Source organism: Lontra canadensis, unplaced genomic scaffold (assembly GCF_010015895.1).
Source record: "Lontra canadensis isolate GAN:19392208 unplaced genomic scaffold, GSC_riverotter_1.0 scaffold206, whole genome shotgun sequence".
NCBI lineage: Eukaryota > Metazoa > Chordata > Mammalia > Carnivora > Mustelidae > Lontra > Lontra canadensis.
The window spans coordinates 394,914-414,525 of record NW_022631200.1 but is presented as its reverse complement, the minus strand read 5'-3'; the positions used below and the strand labels follow the sequence as shown (position 1 = coordinate 414,525).

The following is a 19,612-nucleotide window of genomic DNA, read 5'->3' as shown; positions in this document are numbered from 1 at the left end:
TGGGAGAGAAGAGGTACTGTGGAAGCTCAGATGAGGAGCTTCATCCAGATTTATTGGGGTGGGAGTTATCCAGGAAGGCTTCCTGGAAGAGGCAGCATCTAAATGGATTGCTGAGGAATGTATGTTACCAGGTGAAAAAGTGGAAGAAGGACATCCAGGGAGTCATTCCTTCTTTCCATTCCTCACCAGTATTTATGGTGCACTCAGGCGCTGGAGAACAGCGCTGTGTGCTGACACAACACGGGTCATCGAGGTGGTGTGACATGAATGGCTACTTAATCTGTGAGGCCCAGTGCAGGATGAAGATGCAGAGCCCCATGTTTAAAAGGGCTTGGGGCGCCTGGGTGGCTCAGTCAGTTAAGTGTGGGACTCCTGATTTCATCTCAGGGTCTTAAGACCAAGACCCGCACTGGGCTCTGAGTTCAGCAGAGTCTGCTTGAGATTTTCAGTCTCCCTCTACCCCTCCCCCTGCTCACACATACATTCTCTCTAAGATAGTAAATAACTAAATAGAATTTAATTTTTTGAGATTTTATTCATTCATTTGGCAGAGAGAGAGTACAGGCAGGGGGACAGCGAGGATCAGTGGGAGCCTGAGGAGGAGCTAATTCCAGGACCCCGAGACCACGACCTGGGCAGAAAGCAGACGCCTAACTGCCTGAGCCACCCAGGTAACCCTAAATAAATAAAATCTTAAAAAAAAAAAAAAAAAAAGAGGTGACCTGTACACATGAATTACGCAAGACATGAGTAGACGGCGTTCTGTGGGAAAGTAAGCTGTTTTTATTATATGGAGCGGGAGGCGTGGGGGCTGGGCTTGCATTTATCAGTTACGTTAACTGTAAGTGAAGTTAAAAAAAAAAAATAGGTGTTTATCAACTCCTTCCTCTCCACCCCGCAGGATGTAAGGGCTTTGCATGTTATCACCCATGCAGCTGCACAAGGACCCTGTGAGGGGTGCCTATTCCCACCTGCTGCCTCAGGAGGGCTTGTTAAAGCAAAGTGCGGGGCCCACCCCCGCGTTTCTGAATGGGTGGGTCTGAGGTGAGAGTTTGCATTTCCAAGCAGCCCCCAGGCGATGCTGTGTGGCTGGTCTGGGACCTGACTCAGAACCCTCAGGCCACTGTGGTGGGGCACCACGATCATGCCTGAAGGAACGGGGTACTGCGGTGAAGCTGAGGTGAACCCGCTCCCTACAAGTGGCTGGCCTCTGGGAGAAGTTGCTGCATCCCGCCCTCCATCTCCCTGCCAGGCCCATGCCCTGGCCCGGGCCCACTCGGGCCGCAGTCCTTCTGAGGCCACCTCTTCTGATGTGCACCAAGGCACCACATTAAAACTAGAGGAATGCCGGATCTTGCAGGCCAGAGTCTGCACTGAAGAGCTTTAAGCAAGGGTGACATGTTCCTGTAAGATTTAAGAGCCCCGTGATGGATGGAAAAGCAGAATGTGATATCCATATACGTAACGAATTTTTAACCAGTCTTAAAAAGGAAGGTAATTCGGACACGCACCACGTCACAGGTGAACGCAGAGGACATTGTGCTACATGCAGTCAGCCCGTCCCAAGAAGACATACAGCCTAATGCCACCCATACGGGGTACCGGGGGCTGGGGCAGAGGGTGGGAGGGAGAACGGGGCAGACTTTCAGATCTGCGAGAGGGAGTTCTGGAGATGCTGTGAGCGGGAACGGATCAGCGGTGCTCCTGGAGCAGAAAGGAGGCCGGAGGGCTGAACTCACGAAGGAGAGGAACGAGGGGCAGACCGGTGGGCCCGGCGGGAAGCTCGCATTCGGCCACCGACCGCAGGTAAACCTGGGGGAAGTCACCGTCCGTTCAAGCAACGGGAGGTGGGACGACGTCCAGCGCTACGCCCGGCCCACGCGGCTTGTGGGAGCTTCGACCCATCTCCTCGCGTTTCCTCCCGCCCTACCGTTTCCGAGATGGGGAAACTGAGGCAGGGCCCTGTCCGATGGGGGCCCGCCAACGACGTGTGGCCGGCAGCACCCTCTCGCGATTCACGCAGGAGCGGACCCCGAGGCCAGACGCTGTGCGCCGGGCTCCCGCCGGGGAAGCCGAACCAGGGCGCCCGGGTCGGCCCCAGCCAGGCGCGACCCGCTGCGCTCCGGCCTCGGACCTTGGCAGCGCCGCCCGGGCAGACCCGCTCTCAAGGAGACGCACTCCGCAGGCCTAGCGGCGCCGAACTCTGGCGAGGCCCCTCCTCCTCGCCTGCCCGCCGCGACGGCCCCGGGATTTCATTTCCCGAGCACCCGCCGGCGTCCAACCTCCACCTGTTTCGGGACAATGCCGCCATGACGGCTCCTCCTCCCCACCTCGGCCTCCCCGTCGGCACGTCTGCGCATGCCCGCGCGCGAGCCAATGGGCGGGGGGGAAACCCTGCAGCCATTCTGGGAAATGTAGTTCCAAGCCTGGCGCGCTGAGAGGCCCTGTTTGCTTGGGCTAGTAGGCCGCGGGCCGTCCTCGACACCCCTTGGAAAGTGTAGTTCAGAGCTATCTGGAGACGGGCGCGCGAAGTTCGTCACGGCGAACTGCTAAAGGGACGCGTCCTTTTGCCGCGATGCTTCCTGGGAAATGTAGTTCCGAGTGAGGCCGGTGGGGGGCGGGGGGAACGGAAGGCTAGGTGTCTGAGTGTTGGGGGGAAGGGGACGGATGAGTTTGGCGCAAAGCCTGCCGGGGTATGGAGTCCCGGTGAGCTTTGTGCGCATGTGCGACGAGTGAGGGGGCTTGGGGGGCCTCGTCTAGGAGAGTGAGGTGAGCGAGGGGGGCAGGGAGGGTTAGGGGGGCGGTTGGATGCGCTTTGGGGAGAGGGGGGCTGGAGGCCGGAGGACCGAGGGGTGGAGGAGCGGGTGGAGGGGAGAAGAGGGGGGCCGAGCGAAGCGGGAGGTGGGCGGGGGGGATGGGAGCGGGAACGGGAGGGGGAGGGGCCGGGGGAGGGTCGGGAAGTGGGAGGGGGCTGCGGCCCCGCGGGGTGGGGAACGCCTGCGGGAGTGGAGAAGCGGGGGCGGGGTGCGGGGGAGGGTCCCGAAGGGGGAAGGGTGGGGTGCGGGGGAGGACCCCGGAGGGGGAGGGGCGGAGTTCGGGGCGTCGGAGGCTCAGGCCGCCCGCCGCGCTCCTCTCTCCGGGTGCTGGGCGCCCGCGTCGGGGCCGGGTGCGCGGGAGGCGGTTGGCCGGCGGCTGGCCGGGGCTCAGGCTGGGGTCGCCTGCGGGAGCTGCCCCCGGCCGGGCCCCGTCACCCTGCGGGCCCCCTCCTCCGAGGCTGGCGAGGTGCGGGTGCCGGCGTCTGGGGCTCCCTGTGCTCGAGCCCTTGCTGGCGCGGCCGCTGCGCTCCGCATCTGTTTTCCTCGCCCCTCGCCCTCAGGCGGCGACGCTCGCACCTGTCGGGTTTTCCGGCCCATTTTACAGCCCGGGTGATGGGGACCCCGTGTGTAACAGGTGCTCGTGTACCGTGTGCGAGCACGGACCTCTGGGCGGTTGCAGAGCTGGGGCTTGCCCCAGAGCCCTTGCGCCCCAAGTATGTCCCGTGGGCCCGTGGCTCTCAGCCCCAGGGCTGGGGGCCCGTATTCTGCTTCTCTGGGGAGACACGGCGATATCTGGAAACCTGTGTGGCGGTCACAGCTGGGGTTTGGGGAAACGGCCGCTGGCTTCGGGGATGCTGACAGACCTTTCGCGTGGCATGGGACGGCGGCCACATCACAGAAGCATCCGGCCCCACGTGGGACTGGTGCTGAGATTTGGAAACCCTGCAGTGGACAGTCAAGTCTTCCCTGAGCGCTTACTGGATCCTGGGCTACTTCTCGGTCACAACCCTGGCAACCCCTTGCGGAGAAGGAGCTGTTATCAGTCTTGGTTTCCAGGTGGAGAAATTCAGTACACAGAGGGCAAGTCACGGGTCCAGGGTCAAGCACTGGATAAATGTCCGAGCTGGAAATGGAAGCAGCCAAGGCCCGCAGCCACCTCTTAACCCTTTAGTTAACCCAGCGTGCTGTGCAGAGGTGCTGGGTGCGACCCCATGGGCTCTGGGGTCCCACAGTTCCAGGTTTGAATCCTGCCTCTGAGTGATCCTGTTGCCTTCTGGTCGTGGTGCCCAACCTGCAGGGCTGTTGGGGTGCTTGGGTGGGGGCATTGGGAGGCGGAACCTGCTCAGCAGCTGTCTCCTGAGGCTTCCAGGGTAGCGCACAGCACTCTGGCCAGACCGCAGTGGAGGGTGAGGATTGGTTCACCTGGTGGAACGACCTTCCTTCCTGCTTCCTGGGTGATGACCCCAGGAACCAGAGGAAGGTCCAGCTGGCCCTGCTCTCCACTCACTGTGGACAGCTGATGGCTAACCTGTGAGCCCCCTCCCCTCAAGACTGCAGGACCCTTCAGCGTGATGCCTGAGTCCTGGGTCTCTCAGGTCAGGTTCTAGTCCAATCCAGGGGGGATCTTTCTCATAGCAAGCGGGCTTCTCTGTGTCTTTGGAGACTCAGCTCTGGCCTGGGTCTTCTGGGAAGCCTTCCCTGCCGCCCCAGGCTCACCAGCCCTTGAATGGAGGGATGGGAGGGCAGGAGGTGATGTTGCAGACTGGCTGTGGACCAGGCAGACAGGGCTGTGAGTTTAGGCTCTGTGACTTACTAGCTGAGTGAGTTTAGGCAAGATGTCTTCATCTTCTCCATTGGCAAAGTGGGGGCAATAATACTAAAATCCCATAGGACTGATCATCCCATAAATTTTCTTTGAGTGCCAGCCAGCACGCTGGGCTCTGTGAATGTGGTCTCTTGCTCTCCGGAAGTGTCAGTTCTTACGAAGGAAGACAGCACACAAAGAATATCCTTGTTTTGTTAAACACTAAAGGAAATTAGTAAAGGTGACGGGATAGTAACTGCAGGGTAGGGTGTATGGATGCTGTGTTAATCGGACGGCTTGAGGAGGCTCTCTGAGTAGGGGAAATTGCATGGAGGCATCAAAGAGGAGGAGCCAGCTGAGTAAAGGCGGGGGGAAGAGCAGTACAAAGGCCCTGGGGTAGGACTAGCATTGAGTCTGAGAATATAATCCAGGAGCTGGTGTGGCGGGAGTAGAGAGAGCCAGGGATAGAACAGTGAGAGATAAGAAAGGTAGGCAGATGGGAGACCTTCTGTAGCAAGGAAGCAGCCAGAGGGTTTTGAGTGGGGAAGTAACATAATGTGATTTGTGTTGAGGGAAAAAAAACCGCTTCTGATTCTTGTGGGGTGATTTGCATCTAGGGTGGCAGGCTCAGGAGCAGGGAGATGATGCGGGAGGGTGTGGTGGCTGGCCCAACAGTGAGAGGACGTCCATGGTCAGTGCGTAATACTTAAGAGCCAGGGCTTTGGACTTGGGCTATCCCGGGGACCTTTCAGCGCAGCCACGCAGAGCCTGTGTCCCAGAGCCAAGGATTCCTGTCTCGACCTCCTTTGCTGCAAACTGTGGTTGGCCATAGAAGTTTCTCGTATCATGAGGAAAGTCGTTCAAACGCAGACTTTCTCTTGACTCCCACTAGTCAGAGCCCTTGTCTGCCTCCTGCCTTGGGTCGCGAGAACTGTTGTGTAGTCCTGATCAGGAGAAGCTGCTGCCCCACCGACGCCCCAAAACACAGTGGCTCAAGCCCCGTAGAAAGACTGGTTTCCTGACAGTGCAGGGTGTTGCGGCGTGGGTCAGGGCCGATACCCACGGGGCCGCCCCGGATCCCTCTGTGTTGGTCTCCCACCGTCAGGACTTGGCAGACTGTTTCTGGAAGAGCCAGACAGTAGGTGGCTTTAGCCACGTGGCAGCTCTGCGGTTCTTCAGTCTGTGCCACTCGCCTGCAGCTCTGTCTTCCGAGCTCAGAAGCAGCGGGGACGGAGCCCGCGCAAGTAGGCGGCCGTGTACCAATACAACTCTATTTAAAAGAAAAGGCGGTGCTTGGATGGCTCAGCCAGTTAAGGGTCTCCCTTTGGCTCCGGTTGTGACCCCGGGGTCCTGGGATAGAGCCCCACTTTTGGCTCCCTGCTCAGCGGAGCCTGCTTCTTCCTCTCCCCCTTGCTTCCTGCTTTCTCTCTCGCTACCTCTCTCTCTCGAATAAATCAATAAGAAACCTTCTAAAATTTTTAAAAAAGGAAAGAGGCAACTGGCTGGCCCGCTTGGTAGAGCATGCGACTCTTGAACTTGGGGTTGGAGGTTCAAGCTCCACAACCAAAAGATAAAATCTTAAAAAAAAAAAAAAAAGATGGGCTGCCGGCCCGATCTGGCCCACAGGTGGCTGTTGGCTGACCCAGTCCTAGTGGTTCTCAAGTGTCGTGAACTCGGGGCCCCTTTACATTCTTAAAAGTTACTGGAGATCCCGAAGTATCTTTACTCGTAGCAGTTGTGTCTGTGGGTAAGTGTCCTATTAAAGCGGAAGGCCAAAGAAATTTCCAAGTATTTACCAACACCTATAGGAATAGAAGTAGTCGGCATTTCATATGTTGACATAAATAACCTTTTTTTTAAAATGGAAAATAACTGTGTTTTCCAAAACAAAACATTGGAAACGTGGCCTTGTTTTTCTGCGAATATCTCCAATTCCTGACTTGAAAGGAGACGGCTTCTCCGTTCGCATGTGTGTGTGCAGCCTGTGGAAGACCCCGGCGCGCCCGCATTGGGAACAGTTCTGACCTTGCAGTACCCCGGGGGTCCCTGGACCACAGGAGGACCTCTCTTCTAGCCCGGGGTCTTTCAGCCTTAGTGCTGTCGACATTCGGGACTGGACCGTTCTGTGCCACGGGGCTGCCCTGTGGGCCGTAGGTCCGCCAGCTGCCTCCCCACCGCTGGACACCCGCCGCCCCGTTCCCCTACCCCCATCCAGCAGTCAAAAGTCTCCAGACATCCCCAGCTGCTCCCGGTGGAGACGCTGCCGTGTCTGGGTCCCCTCCTTTGGGAACGGGGAAGAGGAAGTGGAGGTCACACGGCTTCCTTGGAGGGTGGGGGGATTGCGCAGAGGAGGAAGGGGAGAGTGGATGTGGGCCAAGTCCCGCAGTCCGCCACTTTTCCCGATCCCTGGACGTGACTGGGGGCCATCCGTGTGTCGGACGGCGTGGGTGGCCGCGGGAATACCGAGTGGGCGCCTCAGCAACAGACGCGGATTTCTCTCAGTTCTGGGGCTGGAGCCCAAGGTCGGGTGCAGGCAGATCCGTGTCCGGGCTGGGGGGCAGCCTGCTTGTCTCCTCACGTGGCAGAGCACGCCCGGGGACGTCTGTTCCTCTAGCGGCACCGATCCCCTCGGATTCAGGCCCCGGCCTCATGGCTTCTCTTCGTCTCTTTCCCCGTTTTTACTGAGACGTCATTGACATAGAGCGTTGCGTTCAGTTACCATCTGGGTACGTTGTGACACGGTCGCCATGGTGAGTGCGGTTCACATCTGTCAACTCACGCCGTCACCCTGGTGCTTGCTGTGGTGAGGACGTGTAAGCTCGCTCCCAGCAGTTCCGCGCGGACAGCGCCGTCCGTTAGAGCCCCCGCGTCTTCTAACCGAAGCTTGTGCCAGCTTCAGCCAAACCCACCTCCAACCCAGACACCGGGGTGCCGGGTTAGCGCTCCGTGTGGGTTTGGGGGACGTGGATAAGGAGGCGGCTGGGGGGTGCTTTGGAGCGGGCATGCTGGAGCCCCTGCCGCGGGGGGCGCGGGGTCTGCGTGTCATCGGGCGAGCAGTCGCGGTGGCGATGGTGCCGGCGAGAGCTGGGGGCTTTCTGAGCCCGGCCGTGCCACGCTGTTCCCGGCTCTCCGTGTGTTCACTCCTCACACAAAGCCGAGGGAGGAGACTGAGGGGCAGTGGGGCCTGCGGTCACCCGCAGGGAAGGGCGGAGACAGGGCCGGAGCCGTGCTGTCCCCGGACAGGGTCCCGTCTCCCCTCCTCCAGCACCTTCCTTAGGCGCTCACCCTCGGCCTTGGAGGGGAAACGGAGGCACAGAGAGGCACCACCCCTTTCCGGGTCCCTTGGCTCCCACCTGGGCGTGCTTGGGGCGCAGCCGGTGGGAGGCGGTGCTTTCCCGCGTCACCCAGTCGGGCTCTGACTGTGCTGACTCCCCTCCCCACAGGCGCTGCTGTCCCCGCAGGACTCGCAGACCCCCATGGAGGTCCCGTCACCCCAGCCCGTGAAGCAGGAAGGCCAGACGGCCGAGGGCCTGACCCTGGACTCGCCGTGGCACCGCTTTCGCCACTTCCACCTGGGCGACGCGCCGGGTCCCCGCGAGGCGCTGGGGCTGCTGCGCGCCTTGTGCCGAGACTGGCTGCGGCCCGAGCTGCACACCAAGGAGCAGATGCTGGAGCTGCTGGTGCTGGAGCAGTTCCTGAGCGCGCTGCCCGCCGACGTCCAGGCCTGGGTGTGCAGCCGGCGGCCCCGGAGCGGGGAGGAGGCCGTGGCCCTGCTGGAGGAGCTCTGGGTGAGCGCGGGGCTGGCGGGGGCGGTGGGGGGACCAGCTTCCCCCTCACCTGACTGGAGACCGGCCTCCCCCTTGCTGCCTGGAGGTGGAGGGCCTCAGGCCTCGGGGCACAAGGGAGAGTGGGAGGCTTTGGGGCGGGTGTACGCGTGCAGGGGGCGCCCCGAGACTGCCCTCCCTCTGACTCTCACGGCAACTTTGGGGGTCTCCGGGACCGCCCTCCAGTTGCATTCCGGGGAAGGATTCAGAGCCACCTGAAAGCCGTCTCCTCGCTCACATTGGGGTTTGTCACGGCCGAAGGGTGCAGATCGGGTCGGCGGAGGAAGGAGCTGCAGGGCCCCAGCCCTGGCCCGGAGCCTCCGGCCGCCCTCTCACAGGGGCGCGTGGACAGCCTGAAGTCCTCCCGGCCACGGTGTGTGACTCGTGCCTGCAGTGTCGCCGGCCGGGGTGGCTCCCTGAGCCTCGGTGCCCGGAGTTTGCTGGGCCCCAGCGTGCAGGCCTGACCCCCATCGCCTCTAGCCCCTGTGGGGGCCGGGCAGACCCTGGGCGTCTGGAAGTCTCTGATACAAACTGTACCGTGGGACTGTCCAGTGTGGCCCAAGGCCCCCAGGCACGCAGACGCTTGTGTCAGGCAGGGTGCCCCCAGGCCTTACAGGTCACCACCTGGTGGCTGAGGCAGACGCCAGTCCTCTCTTTGTGGGAGGCCAGATGCTTTACTGAGACGGGGTCGCCCGACCGGAGCCTGTGGGCCAGGCTTGCCCCCTGCCCTCCGGCTTTGCGGAGAGGGGCACAGCCAGGCCTGTCCGTCTGCACAGTTCCTGTGGCTCTTCTGCCTGAGCGGGGACGCAGACCGGTGGCCCGCAAAGCTGGAAACCCTTACTCCTGGTCCGTCGCAGGAACAGCCTGCGGACCCCCGGTTTAGAGCCGCGCTGTCCGTGGAGCAGTAGTACGTGAGCCTGTATGTAGTCCTGAACGTTCCCGTAGCGCGTAGCATGGTAGAAAGGGTGGAAAGGAACAGTGGATTTAATTATTGAACTCAGCGCGTCCAAGCTCTTAGCGTCTTGGCAGTGGTGTGTGAGGCGGCTGAGCTGGGGGCCCGGGATGTGTGCAGCACGGGGTCCCAGGCTGGGGTCACCACCCGCTCGGCCATGCGGGGATTTCCCTCGGCCCCCGGGGATCCCAGCAGCCAAGAACAGTCCTCAGAACCACGGAGGCCCGCACGCTGCTGGTGGCCACGCCAAGTGGCCGTCAGAACGACGGCGGGTCACCTGCTGGGAGTGCCCTGTTGGCACGCAGCCGTGGTCTCGTCCATCCCTGTCTCCTTTCTGGCCCGGCTCCCTCTGATGCACTCTCTCCTGCTTCCTGGGGCCCGCCTCACCCCTCCGTTGCTCCTCTCGCGGCCGCTTGTCTGGGTCATTGTTCCCCGCCGCTGCCCCCGTAACCCATGGCTGCAGAGCAGCACCGCGGAGCCCGTGCCGTAGAGACAACCGGATGAGCTCTCCCGGGATTCTGGCGGCCAGGAGCCGACTCCTGCCAGGAGCCTCGGGTCTGGCTGGAACCTGGCTGCGTTCCTTCTGGCCGCTCCAGGGAGGGCTCCGTCCCTGGGCCTCGCTCAGCCTCCGCTTCCAATGCCACATCCTTTCCTGACCTCGACTCTTCCCGTGACGCTGGGGCTGTCACCACACGTCAGCATCCTCTGCTAGGGGAGCAGGGTCCGTTGTGTCTGCCACGGACGCAGCTGGGTGCCCGAGGAGTCGGAAACGGTGTGGAAAGGGTGTCAGAGTCTCGCCGAGTCGTGGTTCCCAGGGATGCTCTGACAGCTTCCCTGTCTGCTGGGGCGTCCTTCTCCCCCTCTGCTAAGAGAGCAGCCTCGGGCGGGGAGCCAGCCAGAGCGTCGCTGGACGGGGTGATGCTGTTCTGTGGGGTCACGCCACACTGTCCCTGGCCCCTGGATGCTGCTTCCCCATTGCTGTGGGACGGACAGCTGTTTAAAGCAAAGACGTGAAGAGCGACGGTCACCTGGGCATCAGGCCTTTGCCCTCAGACTGTGGCAGAGGGACCCAGAAAGCTGGAGTCTGGGAAATGCCTCCGGGACGAGGGTGTTTATGGGGCCGGGGTCCTCCGTGTGTGGGCAGAGCCTTCCCTAGTGCTGCCCCAGGCCCGGCTGCCAGGGCCCCCAGGAGCTCCAAAGAGCCTGGCTCCCGGGCCTCTCTCAGGCGCGGAGCTCGCTGTTACCGGCTGCAGGGGCCGGGGCCTCAGTGGGCTGCTTTTGTTTAAGATTTTATTTAGGAAAGAGGGCATGCAAGTGAGGGGAGGGACAGAGGGAGAGGGAGAAGCGGGCTCCCGGCTGAGCCGGGAGCCTGACGGACAGATGGACGGACAGAGGGGCGGACGAGGAGGGATTCCATTCCAGAAGCCCGGGATCATGACCTGAGCACACGCTCAGCTGTTGAGCCAGCCAGGTGCTTGGCTTCCGTGTACTTTTAACTTTTTGGGGGTGGGGGTGGGGTCCAGTTCCCTGCCGGAGTCAGGACAGGGACCTGTGCCGGCACCGCAGGGCCCCGCGGGCTGCCAGCATTCGGTGCGTCTCCTGGGGAGACCCAAGAGGAGCTCCATGTGCAGCTGTGGCTTCGCTCCGCACCATGCCTTCGAGGCTGACGCGTGCAGTCGTGTGTGTCGGGGTTGGTTCCTTTCTCGCGCCAAGTGGAATCCCGTGGTGGGGACACGCCAGCTTCTCTGTCCCTCCCCCGCTCAAGGACCCAGAAGTGGTCTCCAGTGCTGGGTGGCGTTGAATGCAGCTGCTGTAAGGACCGAGCCGTGCCTGTCTGCGTGGGCACGAGTGCTCTTTGAGCTGTGGCCGAGTGCGAGGGCTGGGTTTCGCGGAGGGTGTGTTTGGTTCTAGAAGAAGCCTCCCAGCTGCTTCCTGAGGTGGTGGTGGCACTTGGCGTGGCCACCGGCAGCGTGCGGGCCTCCGTGGTTCTGAGGACTGTTCTTGGCTGCTGGGATCCCCGGGGGCCGAGGGAAATCCCTGCCCGGCCGAGCCGGCCTCGTGGAAATCCTTCAGTGTCGTGGCGCATGTGGCAGTGACTAGAGCGTGGGTCCTTGAGCAGGGGCCGTGTCTGTCCCGTTCAAGCCTGTGTCCCTGGTGCCTTCAGTTTTGTACGTGGTGGGTGCTCGGAAGGGGCGTGCCGGGGAGCGGCGGGTGACCCTCCAGGCCACCTCCGTTGGGTGCAGGTGGGCAGTGCGCAGTGCCGGTCGCATCTGTGGAGCGAGAGCCTGGTCCAAGCTGCAGGTGAGGGGAGACGGCTGGGGCAGGGCTGAACTGGCCGTGCCCAGTCCCCCCGTCTGGTCGACGGCACACAATAGCCAGGGGTCCGCCCCGGCCAGCCCAGGAAACCCAAAGGAAAGCAGGTGGGCGGGGGGCGGGGAGAGCCCGGGCTGCGGTCAGTCACAACAGGAAACGCCCGCTGGCCTGGGCCTCCGGGGTCAGCGCTCAGGGAGTCCTGGGGCCGCGGAGGAAGAGAGCAGGGACAGCCAGCAGGGGAGAGGCTGGCGGGGCCCACGTGCAGGAGGGCAGGCCAGCTGCGGCCCCAAGAGTTGAAGGCAGGCCACGGGGCTTGCTGAGCCCGTGCATCTTGGGCCAGAGAGTGAAGCTACGGGAGAAAGACCCCCCCTCCCCATGGCCTGCGGGACCCTGCGGGACCCTGTGGCCAGGCCTCCTGCCTTTGCTCCCCGCACCCCCCACCTGGTGGACCTGTGGGGTGGGAAGTGCAGACTTGAACCCAAGTGTCCTTGCTGCCCCAGGCGAGCCGTGCTGGCCACTGGGCAGCTCCGTGTGCGGCGCTCAGGGGTTCCCCGAGGACCCCTTGCCCTGATACCACCTGCAGGTTTGGGGCTCCCCGGGGCCAGCCTGGGTTCAGTAATTCCTGAGAAGGACTCAGGACTTGACAAGAGCTGGGGTGCTCCCAGTTCTGACTCGTTTCAGTGAAAAGACGAGAAACCCTCAGGGCTGGGTCCAGGAGAGCTGCTGTCCCGGGGGCACCGTGGGGACAGCACTGTGCTGACGAGGGAGGCTCCCAAGCTTGGTGTCCAGGCTTTTTCCTGGGGGTCAGCTGTACAGCCTCAAGGCCGACGCTAGTCTCCAGCCCTGTGGAGGCTAAGAGGCCCCCATGAAACCTGCGGTTAGCCCAGCCTGCCTGTCTCCACCCAGCCCTGAGGGGTCAGTACCGCACAGTGTTACCCTGTCTCCCGGGTGATGGCACGCGTCCCAGGGAAGTCAGCAACTGGCCAGAGGTCAAGGGGCTAGTTAGGGAGGCGTGGAACCCACAGGCCCTGGCTCTAGATTCTGCTTCTAAGCCTGCTGTACCCCAGCGACGGAGCCCCCAGTGCCTGGTCCAGGGCCCGAGCCTCATCCCCACGGCCCTTCTGCCTGGGTGTCTTGCTCGGTGCACAGTCTAGCATCCCATGCCTGGGACCCCAAACCAGAGAGCCCCAGGCCATCCAGAGGACGTGTGTGCCCTAGAATCACCAGGAGAGCCTGCTGGCGGTGCGGCTTCCCGGATGGTGCTCGAGGGTGGGCCGACGCAGCTGCAGCAGAGGCGGGCGGCGGGGGGCACCTGGCCCATGTCCCGCTCCCGGGCGGCTGTGCCGTGCCAGTCCAGGTCAGGACCTGGGGTGAGACCGAGTGCCACTTCAGCCCCTCCGCCCTGACCCCAGGGTGGGAGGTAACATGCTCAGGGTCCCACACGCAGGTCTGTGGCCGGAGGCACCTAGGGACCTAGTCAGCCTCATGCCGGACCCTGACTCTACACCTCGGTACCCGCTTAACTTGACCCTGTTCTTCAGGAACCATTTCTTCATCAGAGCAGAGGCAGACGGTTTGACCCTTACCCTTTCCACCACCCGTCACTCACTTGCTTGGTGCCTACTGAGAAGAGGCACCGGGAGTCGGAGCCCAGCCCTCTTCCATGGTGGCGGGAATGTGCCACGCGACAGGTCTGGCAGTGCCTGTGAAGGTTAAACACAGGCCGCCCTGTGAGCCCACAGTCCCCACCTGGCGTAGGAGCCCACAAACATCTGTCCCTGATGCGAGTGACGCGGCGGCCGGGCGGCAGGCTCTGTAATAGGCAAGCCGTGGAAGTGCCCCAGGCGCCCGCTGGGATGGAGAAGTGGCGCGGTCCAGCCTCGAGAGCGGATGCTGCTCAGCCACACACGCCCGCTGGAGTGACCGTCCATGACGCGATGTGGAAGGGGGAGGGAGCCTGTGAGAAGGGGCTGTAGACAGCAAGATTCCGTTAACGCAGCTTCCAGAACAGGCAGACCCACAGATGCAGGCCTGCGGGTTCCCCGGGGCTGGGGCAGGGAACCTGAGCGACTGCTACTAGGTCTGCGGTTTAGTTTGCGGGAGATGAACATATCCTAGAACTGGGGGTGGTCGTATGCCCGTGAATGCGCTAAAGGCCACGGGATTGTATTCTCAGTGGGGGAATTCTGCAGGTGAGTCACGCCTCGCGACAGTTATTAAAAGGACTGGCACCGGGATACACAGAAGGCAGGCGGGCCAGGCCCTCCCCTCCCGGAGCCGCCCTCTGTGGGAGCAGATGGGCAGCAGAGGCATAGAAATGCCGGTGGCGGTTCAGGTGGCTGTCGGGGCGCCTCCTGAACGCTCCAGGACCAGGTGGTACCAGCTCCAGACTTTTCAAAAACTGAAGAAGGTGTACCTCCCGGCTCCTCCTGCGGGCCAAACCAAGGACGCCGCGAGGAAGAGAACTGTTGGCCGGCGTCCTCAATCCCAAATAATGGTACCGCATGAAAGACCCCCCACCCCCCGCGCCAAGAACAAGGGTACCTGTGTACTTAGTGGTTCTATGTATGAAGTTTCTAGAACATGAAAACAGCTCTGCAGCGACGGGAAGCGTGCATCAGGGTTCGCTGATCCGCGCTGTGGAGAGGCACAAGGAAACTTCCAGGGGCTGATACGCTTGCCACCTCGGCACTGGTGGCAGTTTCGGGAGCGTCTGCATGTTGGAACTCACGGGATCCTGTGCTTTAAATATATGCGTTCTTTTAATCTTTTGTTTTTTAAAGATTTTATTTATTTGATAGAAACACAGTGAGAGAGGGAACACAAGCAGAGGGAATGGGAGAAGGAGAAGCAGGCTTCCCACCAAGCAGGCAGCCCAATGTGGGACTCCATCCCAGGACCCTGGGATCATGACCTGAGCCAAAGGCAGACTCTTCATGACTGAGCCACCCAGGCGTCCCTAAATATATGCATTTGTAATGTGCATCCATAGAACCTCCATGTTGAATAGTGTGGTGTGACAGGTAGCAGGATAGGGACCGTTCTTAAGTCACAGAGGCTAATAAACATTTGTGTGGTAACAGCAATGGGGGCTCAGTCAAGTCTTGAAGGACATGTCTGAGGTAGACAGGGAGAGGGAGTCCTCTGGGAGCTGGAGAAGAATATGCTAAAGAGTGGAGGTTGGGGAGAACCTGGCGCGATCAGGGCATCATTAGTTTTCTACTGTGGACTTCCGGGAAGGGACCTGGCCGGGGCTGGGGCTGGAGGAGGGGGTGGCAGGGCACGCTGGCCTGTGGGCCACAGCAGAAGCAAGTAGCGGGTCGGCACCTTGTGGCACCATAACACCCTGAGCCGCACGAGTGCTCGGGAATCCGCTTACAGCCTGCTGGAGCAAAGGTGACCACGCAAAGTACTCATCCTGCCACCACCAGACAACGAGGGCGTTCACAGGTCCCAGACAATGCACGTTTGCAAAAAGCTCCGGAAGCCCCGTGCAGAGTCGTCTTGCTAGCTGATAGAATTTTAGGCATCGCTGACTTCCACCCTAAGTGTTGCATTTGAAAAAAGTAAATATGAGAAGGAGGTTGGGTGTGTGGAACTCAGGAGTCAGCTCTCCTTTGTTCGCACCAAGATTCTGATCTGTTCTTTGGGGACAGGGGCTTAAGAACAATGACAATAGCATAAAGACACCTAGAATAGTTTGAAACATTTTCAGTAACCTTTGGTGTTCCTGGCTGGCACTGTCTGCTCAGAAGTGATCTACCATTTGATCAGGGGAAAGTTCCATTCCTGAGCTTTATTTTTTTCCCCGAGTTAGAGATAGCTTATGTGTTTTTCTTGTGTATTTTGTCAAGGAGTTTGCACTTTATCCAGAGGGCAGGAATTGTGAAGCTAAGGTAGGATTTAAAGCTGCTGTATCAGTTGTCCTTTGCTACATAACAAATCACCCCAAACTTAGAGGCTTGCCACAACAAATGCTTGTTGTCTCACAGTTTCTGTGGGTCAGGAATTTGGGGCAGATCTGACTCCGGGACTCATGAGGGGGTTAGCTGGGGGTTGGAGGATCTGCTCCCCAGACAGGTCCCTCACCTGGTAAGCAGCAAGAGGCCTGATGGCCGGCTTCCCCCAGAGCACATGGTAGGGCTTGATGACTGAACGTAGTGGGGTTTGAAGGGGAGAAAAATTAGAGCCTGTCGCTGTGGTTTCTCATTTCTGAGCGTGGTATCTCTCATTTCAGGGACCAGCAGTGAGGACACCTCAGCATGTGACAGAAGGCTCTGGGGTGAGCGCTGGAAAGGATGATGTTGGGATGATGCCCTTAGGTGAGTAGCTCACCCCTCCCCCACCCTGAGGGGGTCCCCCTCCTGCTCATCATTCATTTTCTCAGTGAACATTCCTGGTGTCCCTGCCACGTGCCAGGCCCTGAGCTGGGCACCTGGGCTGGAGATGGGTCAGACACGCCCTCACAGAGGGCACGGCGAGGTCTGACGGGATAGCGGGTGCCTAACCATGCGTCCCAGCTGTGTGCCGGACGCCATTCTGTCAGCTCTCTTGCTGCCTGTGTTGCCACGTGGGACTGGCACCCAGTACATCAGCAATTTTTTCCTCAAGAAAAGTCCACAGTTTGGGTTTTTATGACATGCCTGATTTTCAAACGTTTTTCACATTTTTAAGCACATTGCAGTGTACCAAGCCGACACCACCTCTGGCTGGCCTGCTGGGTACACTGCGCCCTCTGGAAGTCCGTGCCCAGCAGACTGGACACCCAAGGTCCAAGCAGCGTGCCTGAGGCCACACAGCAAGTCAGGGCCAGAGCCAGGTGGGGACGGTGGCTTCTGCCGCTGACAAGAGGTGTCTCTGCACCCAGGAGAGGCGGCCAGGATGCCCGGGCGTGGGAGCTGGTGGCCGGCGCGGAGGAAGCGTGCGGGTGGGGGCAGGAGCTTCACGCTTCGCTGTTGTACTGGGGTCATTTCTGTAAACTGGATCGTGAGCTGGCGCTCATCCCCCCAGAACTCCATAGAGCAGTTTAAAAACCTGGAGAAAGGAAATGCGAGGTTCATCGTCCCCCGACTTACCCGCCCGTCCGTTTCCCCAGATCCCCACTCAGACGCCACGCATCACACGTCATGCGGCCAGCCTGCCTGCTCGTTCATGCCTCTGTCTCCCCACTGCCCCCCTCCTCCATCCACCCCCCCACCTGCTGTCCCTCCCTCCCTCTCTCCATTGTCCATCTGTTACTTTATTTTTTAAGTTTTTTTTTTTTAATTTGACAGGCAGAGATCACGAGTAGGCAGAGAGGCAGGCAGAGAAGAGAGGAGGAAGCAGGCTCCCTGCTGAGCAGAGAGCCCGATGCGGGGCTGGATCCCAGGACCCTGGGATCATGACCTGAGCTGAAGGCAGAGGCTTTAACCCACTGAGCCACCCAGGCACCCCTCCATCTGTTACTTTAAACCAGGAACTTTAAAAAAAAAATTTTTTTTAAAGATTTTATTTATTTATTTGACAGAGATAGGGAAAGAGGGAAGCGGGAGAGGGAGAAGCAGACTCCCCACTGAGCAGGGAGCCGGATGCAGGGCTCCATCCCATGACCCTGGATCATGACCTGAGCTGAAGGCAGACACCTAGTGACTGAGCCACCCAGGCGCCCCAGGAATCTTTTTTTAAAAGGTTTTAGTGAAAGAGCATGGGGGGAGCAGGGGGAGAAGCAGACTCCCGGCTGAGCAGGGACCCTGCTCCCAAGGGGGGACTCAGTCCTAGGATCTGAGGTCATGACCCAAGGGGAAGGCGGATGCTTAAAGCACTGAGCCACCCTGGCGCCCCACCGTCCATCCATCTGTCCCCCCACCCCCGTCCACCAGTCCGTCCATCCGTCTGCCCGCCCCCCCCCCCCCCCCCAGCCCCTGCACCATCCACCCACTGACGCTCCTGGACACGCCGCTCATCTGCATCCCCGTTAGCTCTCCTCCCGCTCAGCCGTGCCCGCGCGCCGTCTCCATTTGTTAGGCACGGACTGCACTGTGCGGGGTCCCCGCGACCCATCAGCCCTTCTCCCGCCCCCATGGTTTCCTGACTGACACAGGCCCGACCCCCCCACCCCGCGGCCTGCCCCCGCCCCCTGTGCCCTGCACCACCCCGCCCTCACTCTGTGCCTTTGCCCGGCAGGAGATGCGACCCCCGGGGTGGAGGTGCTGGCGACGGGGGACGCCCAGGCCACGCGTCCCTACAAGCAGGAGCCGGGCAGCCCTCCACCGGCTCCCGCGGCCCCTGCGCCCGGCCTATCCCCCTTCCTGGCGGCGGCGGCGGCGGCCCCGGGCACCACCTCCTGCCCCGAGTGCGGCAAGGCCGCCCTGAAGCCCGCGCACCTGCTGCGCCACCGGCAGAGCCACTCGGCCGAGAAGCCGCACGCCTGCCCCGAGTGCGGCAAGGCCTTCCGGCGCAAGGAGCACCTGCGGCGCCACCGCGGCACGCACCCCGGCGGCCCCGGGCCGGCCCTGCGCCCGCTGCCCGCGCGCGAGAAGCCGCACGCCTGCTGCGAGTGCGGCAAGACCTTCTACTGGCGCGAGCACCTGGTGCGCCACCGCAAGACGCACTCGGGGGCGCGGCCGTTCGCCTGCTGGCAGTGCGGCAAGGGCTTCGGGCGCCGCGAGCACGTGCTGCGCCACCAGCGCATCCACGGCCGCGCGGCGGGCGGCGCGGGCGCGTGCGCGGCGGCGGGCCCCGGCGGCGGGGGCCCCTTCCCGGCCTGGCCGCTGGGGTAGCAGCCGCCGCGCCCGCCGCCCGGCCCCTCCCCGGCCCGCAGCCCCCTGCTCCTGCGCCGGCTCCAGTCGGAACCTTTGTTTCTTCGGCTCCTTCTGTCCCAGGCCACACGGCCCTATCCGGTTGTCGCGGCCTGCCAGGCCGTCCCACTCCGTGCAGGTGCGCCCGCGAGCCCGCCGCCCCCGTCCTCTCCACCTGCCGTGCGGGGCCCAGCGAGGCCGGCCGGAGCCCAGGAGAGGAGCGCGGGCCCCTGATCCAGAGGAGGCTGGAGGAAGGAGACGTCTTGTCCCTAGGAGACCCCTCCCCACGGGTAGGGGTGGTTCTGAAGGATGGACTGGGCTCTGCTCGTGGGCTCCTTGGGCTTGCCCCTCTCTGAGACGGGAGGGCGCGTGATGGACAGAGATGCCCGCTCCGGGGAAGCACCGCGGAGGCCACAGTTCACCAGCATCTGGAGAGTAATAAAGTTACTGATGAGAGGTGCCCGCGCAGTCCCGGGTTCTGTGTAGGCGGCCCTCACCTCCCACACCCGTGTCCTGGGGGGACCTTGGGCACCAGTTCCTCTCCTTGAGCCTGGAGAGGAGCCTCAGAGGTGGGTTTCATCCAGCGCCCTGGGGGGCCAGGAGCAGGTGTCTTCACTGCCGCCCTTAGAGCCAGAATGATGCTCAGTAGAGGGACTGGCTTGAAGACAGACCCATTTGGGTTCTAACCTCGGCCTGTGGCGTTTTGGCTGCTGGAGCTTTCATACCCGCTCTGGGTCTCAGTGTCCACATCTGTAAACAGCAGTGGTCCCTACGTCCATTGCCGGAGTCTTCCTGGGGGGAGGTACCCATTCATGGGGGACCCCCAAATACCAGATCAGTAAGTCTTGGGAAACCGATTTTGTCAAGAGAGGGATCCAGTATTCAATGAGGATGGGGCATGAGGTTGGGGGCCACTGGTCCGGGACCCTGCAGAGGGGAGGTCCGGGAGTGGCTTACTGCGGAGTGCAGACCCTGGCCTGCTTCATCAGCTCCTGCAACCCCCACCTGCCTTGTGCTCTGTTCAGCACAATCCTGGGGTCAAGCCCTGCTGTTTCGTCTTCAGGAAGGTGCCGCAGCACCTAACCTGGAAGACCCCGGCCACAGTCCAGGCCCTGGCCGCAAGGGAG

The 19,612-nt window shown here is 61.6% G+C and overlaps 1 protein-coding gene and 1 pseudogene across 5 annotated transcripts; one reads left to right on the top strand and one right to left on the bottom strand.

Annotated features, from left to right (window-relative positions):
* Positions 1-1,452: 1,452 nt before the first annotated feature.
* LOC116861771 lies at positions 1,453-2,533 on the bottom strand (annotated as a pseudogene).
* ZNF444 (zinc finger protein 444) lies at positions 1,658-18,706 on the top strand. 5 transcript variants are annotated; one of them, XM_032848593.1, is made up of 4 exons: positions 1,658-1,806; positions 8,064-8,408; positions 15,947-16,031; positions 17,872-18,706. In XM_032848593.1, exons 2-4 carry the CDS (start codon positions 8,097-8,099, stop codon positions 18,465-18,467), a joined length of 993 nt encoding a protein of 330 aa, XP_032704484.1. In that variant the 5' UTR covers positions 1,658-1,806; positions 8,064-8,096; the 3' UTR covers positions 18,468-18,706. The 5 variants fall into 5 exon arrangements, with proteins under 5 accessions (XP_032704484.1, XP_032704483.1, XP_032704480.1 ...); XM_032848592.1 differs by lacking the exon at positions 1,658-1,806 and adding an exon at positions 2,529-2,601; XM_032848589.1 differs by lacking the exon at positions 1,658-1,806 and adding an exon at positions 2,618-2,706.
* The last annotated feature ends 906 nt before the right edge of the window (positions 18,707-19,612 follow it).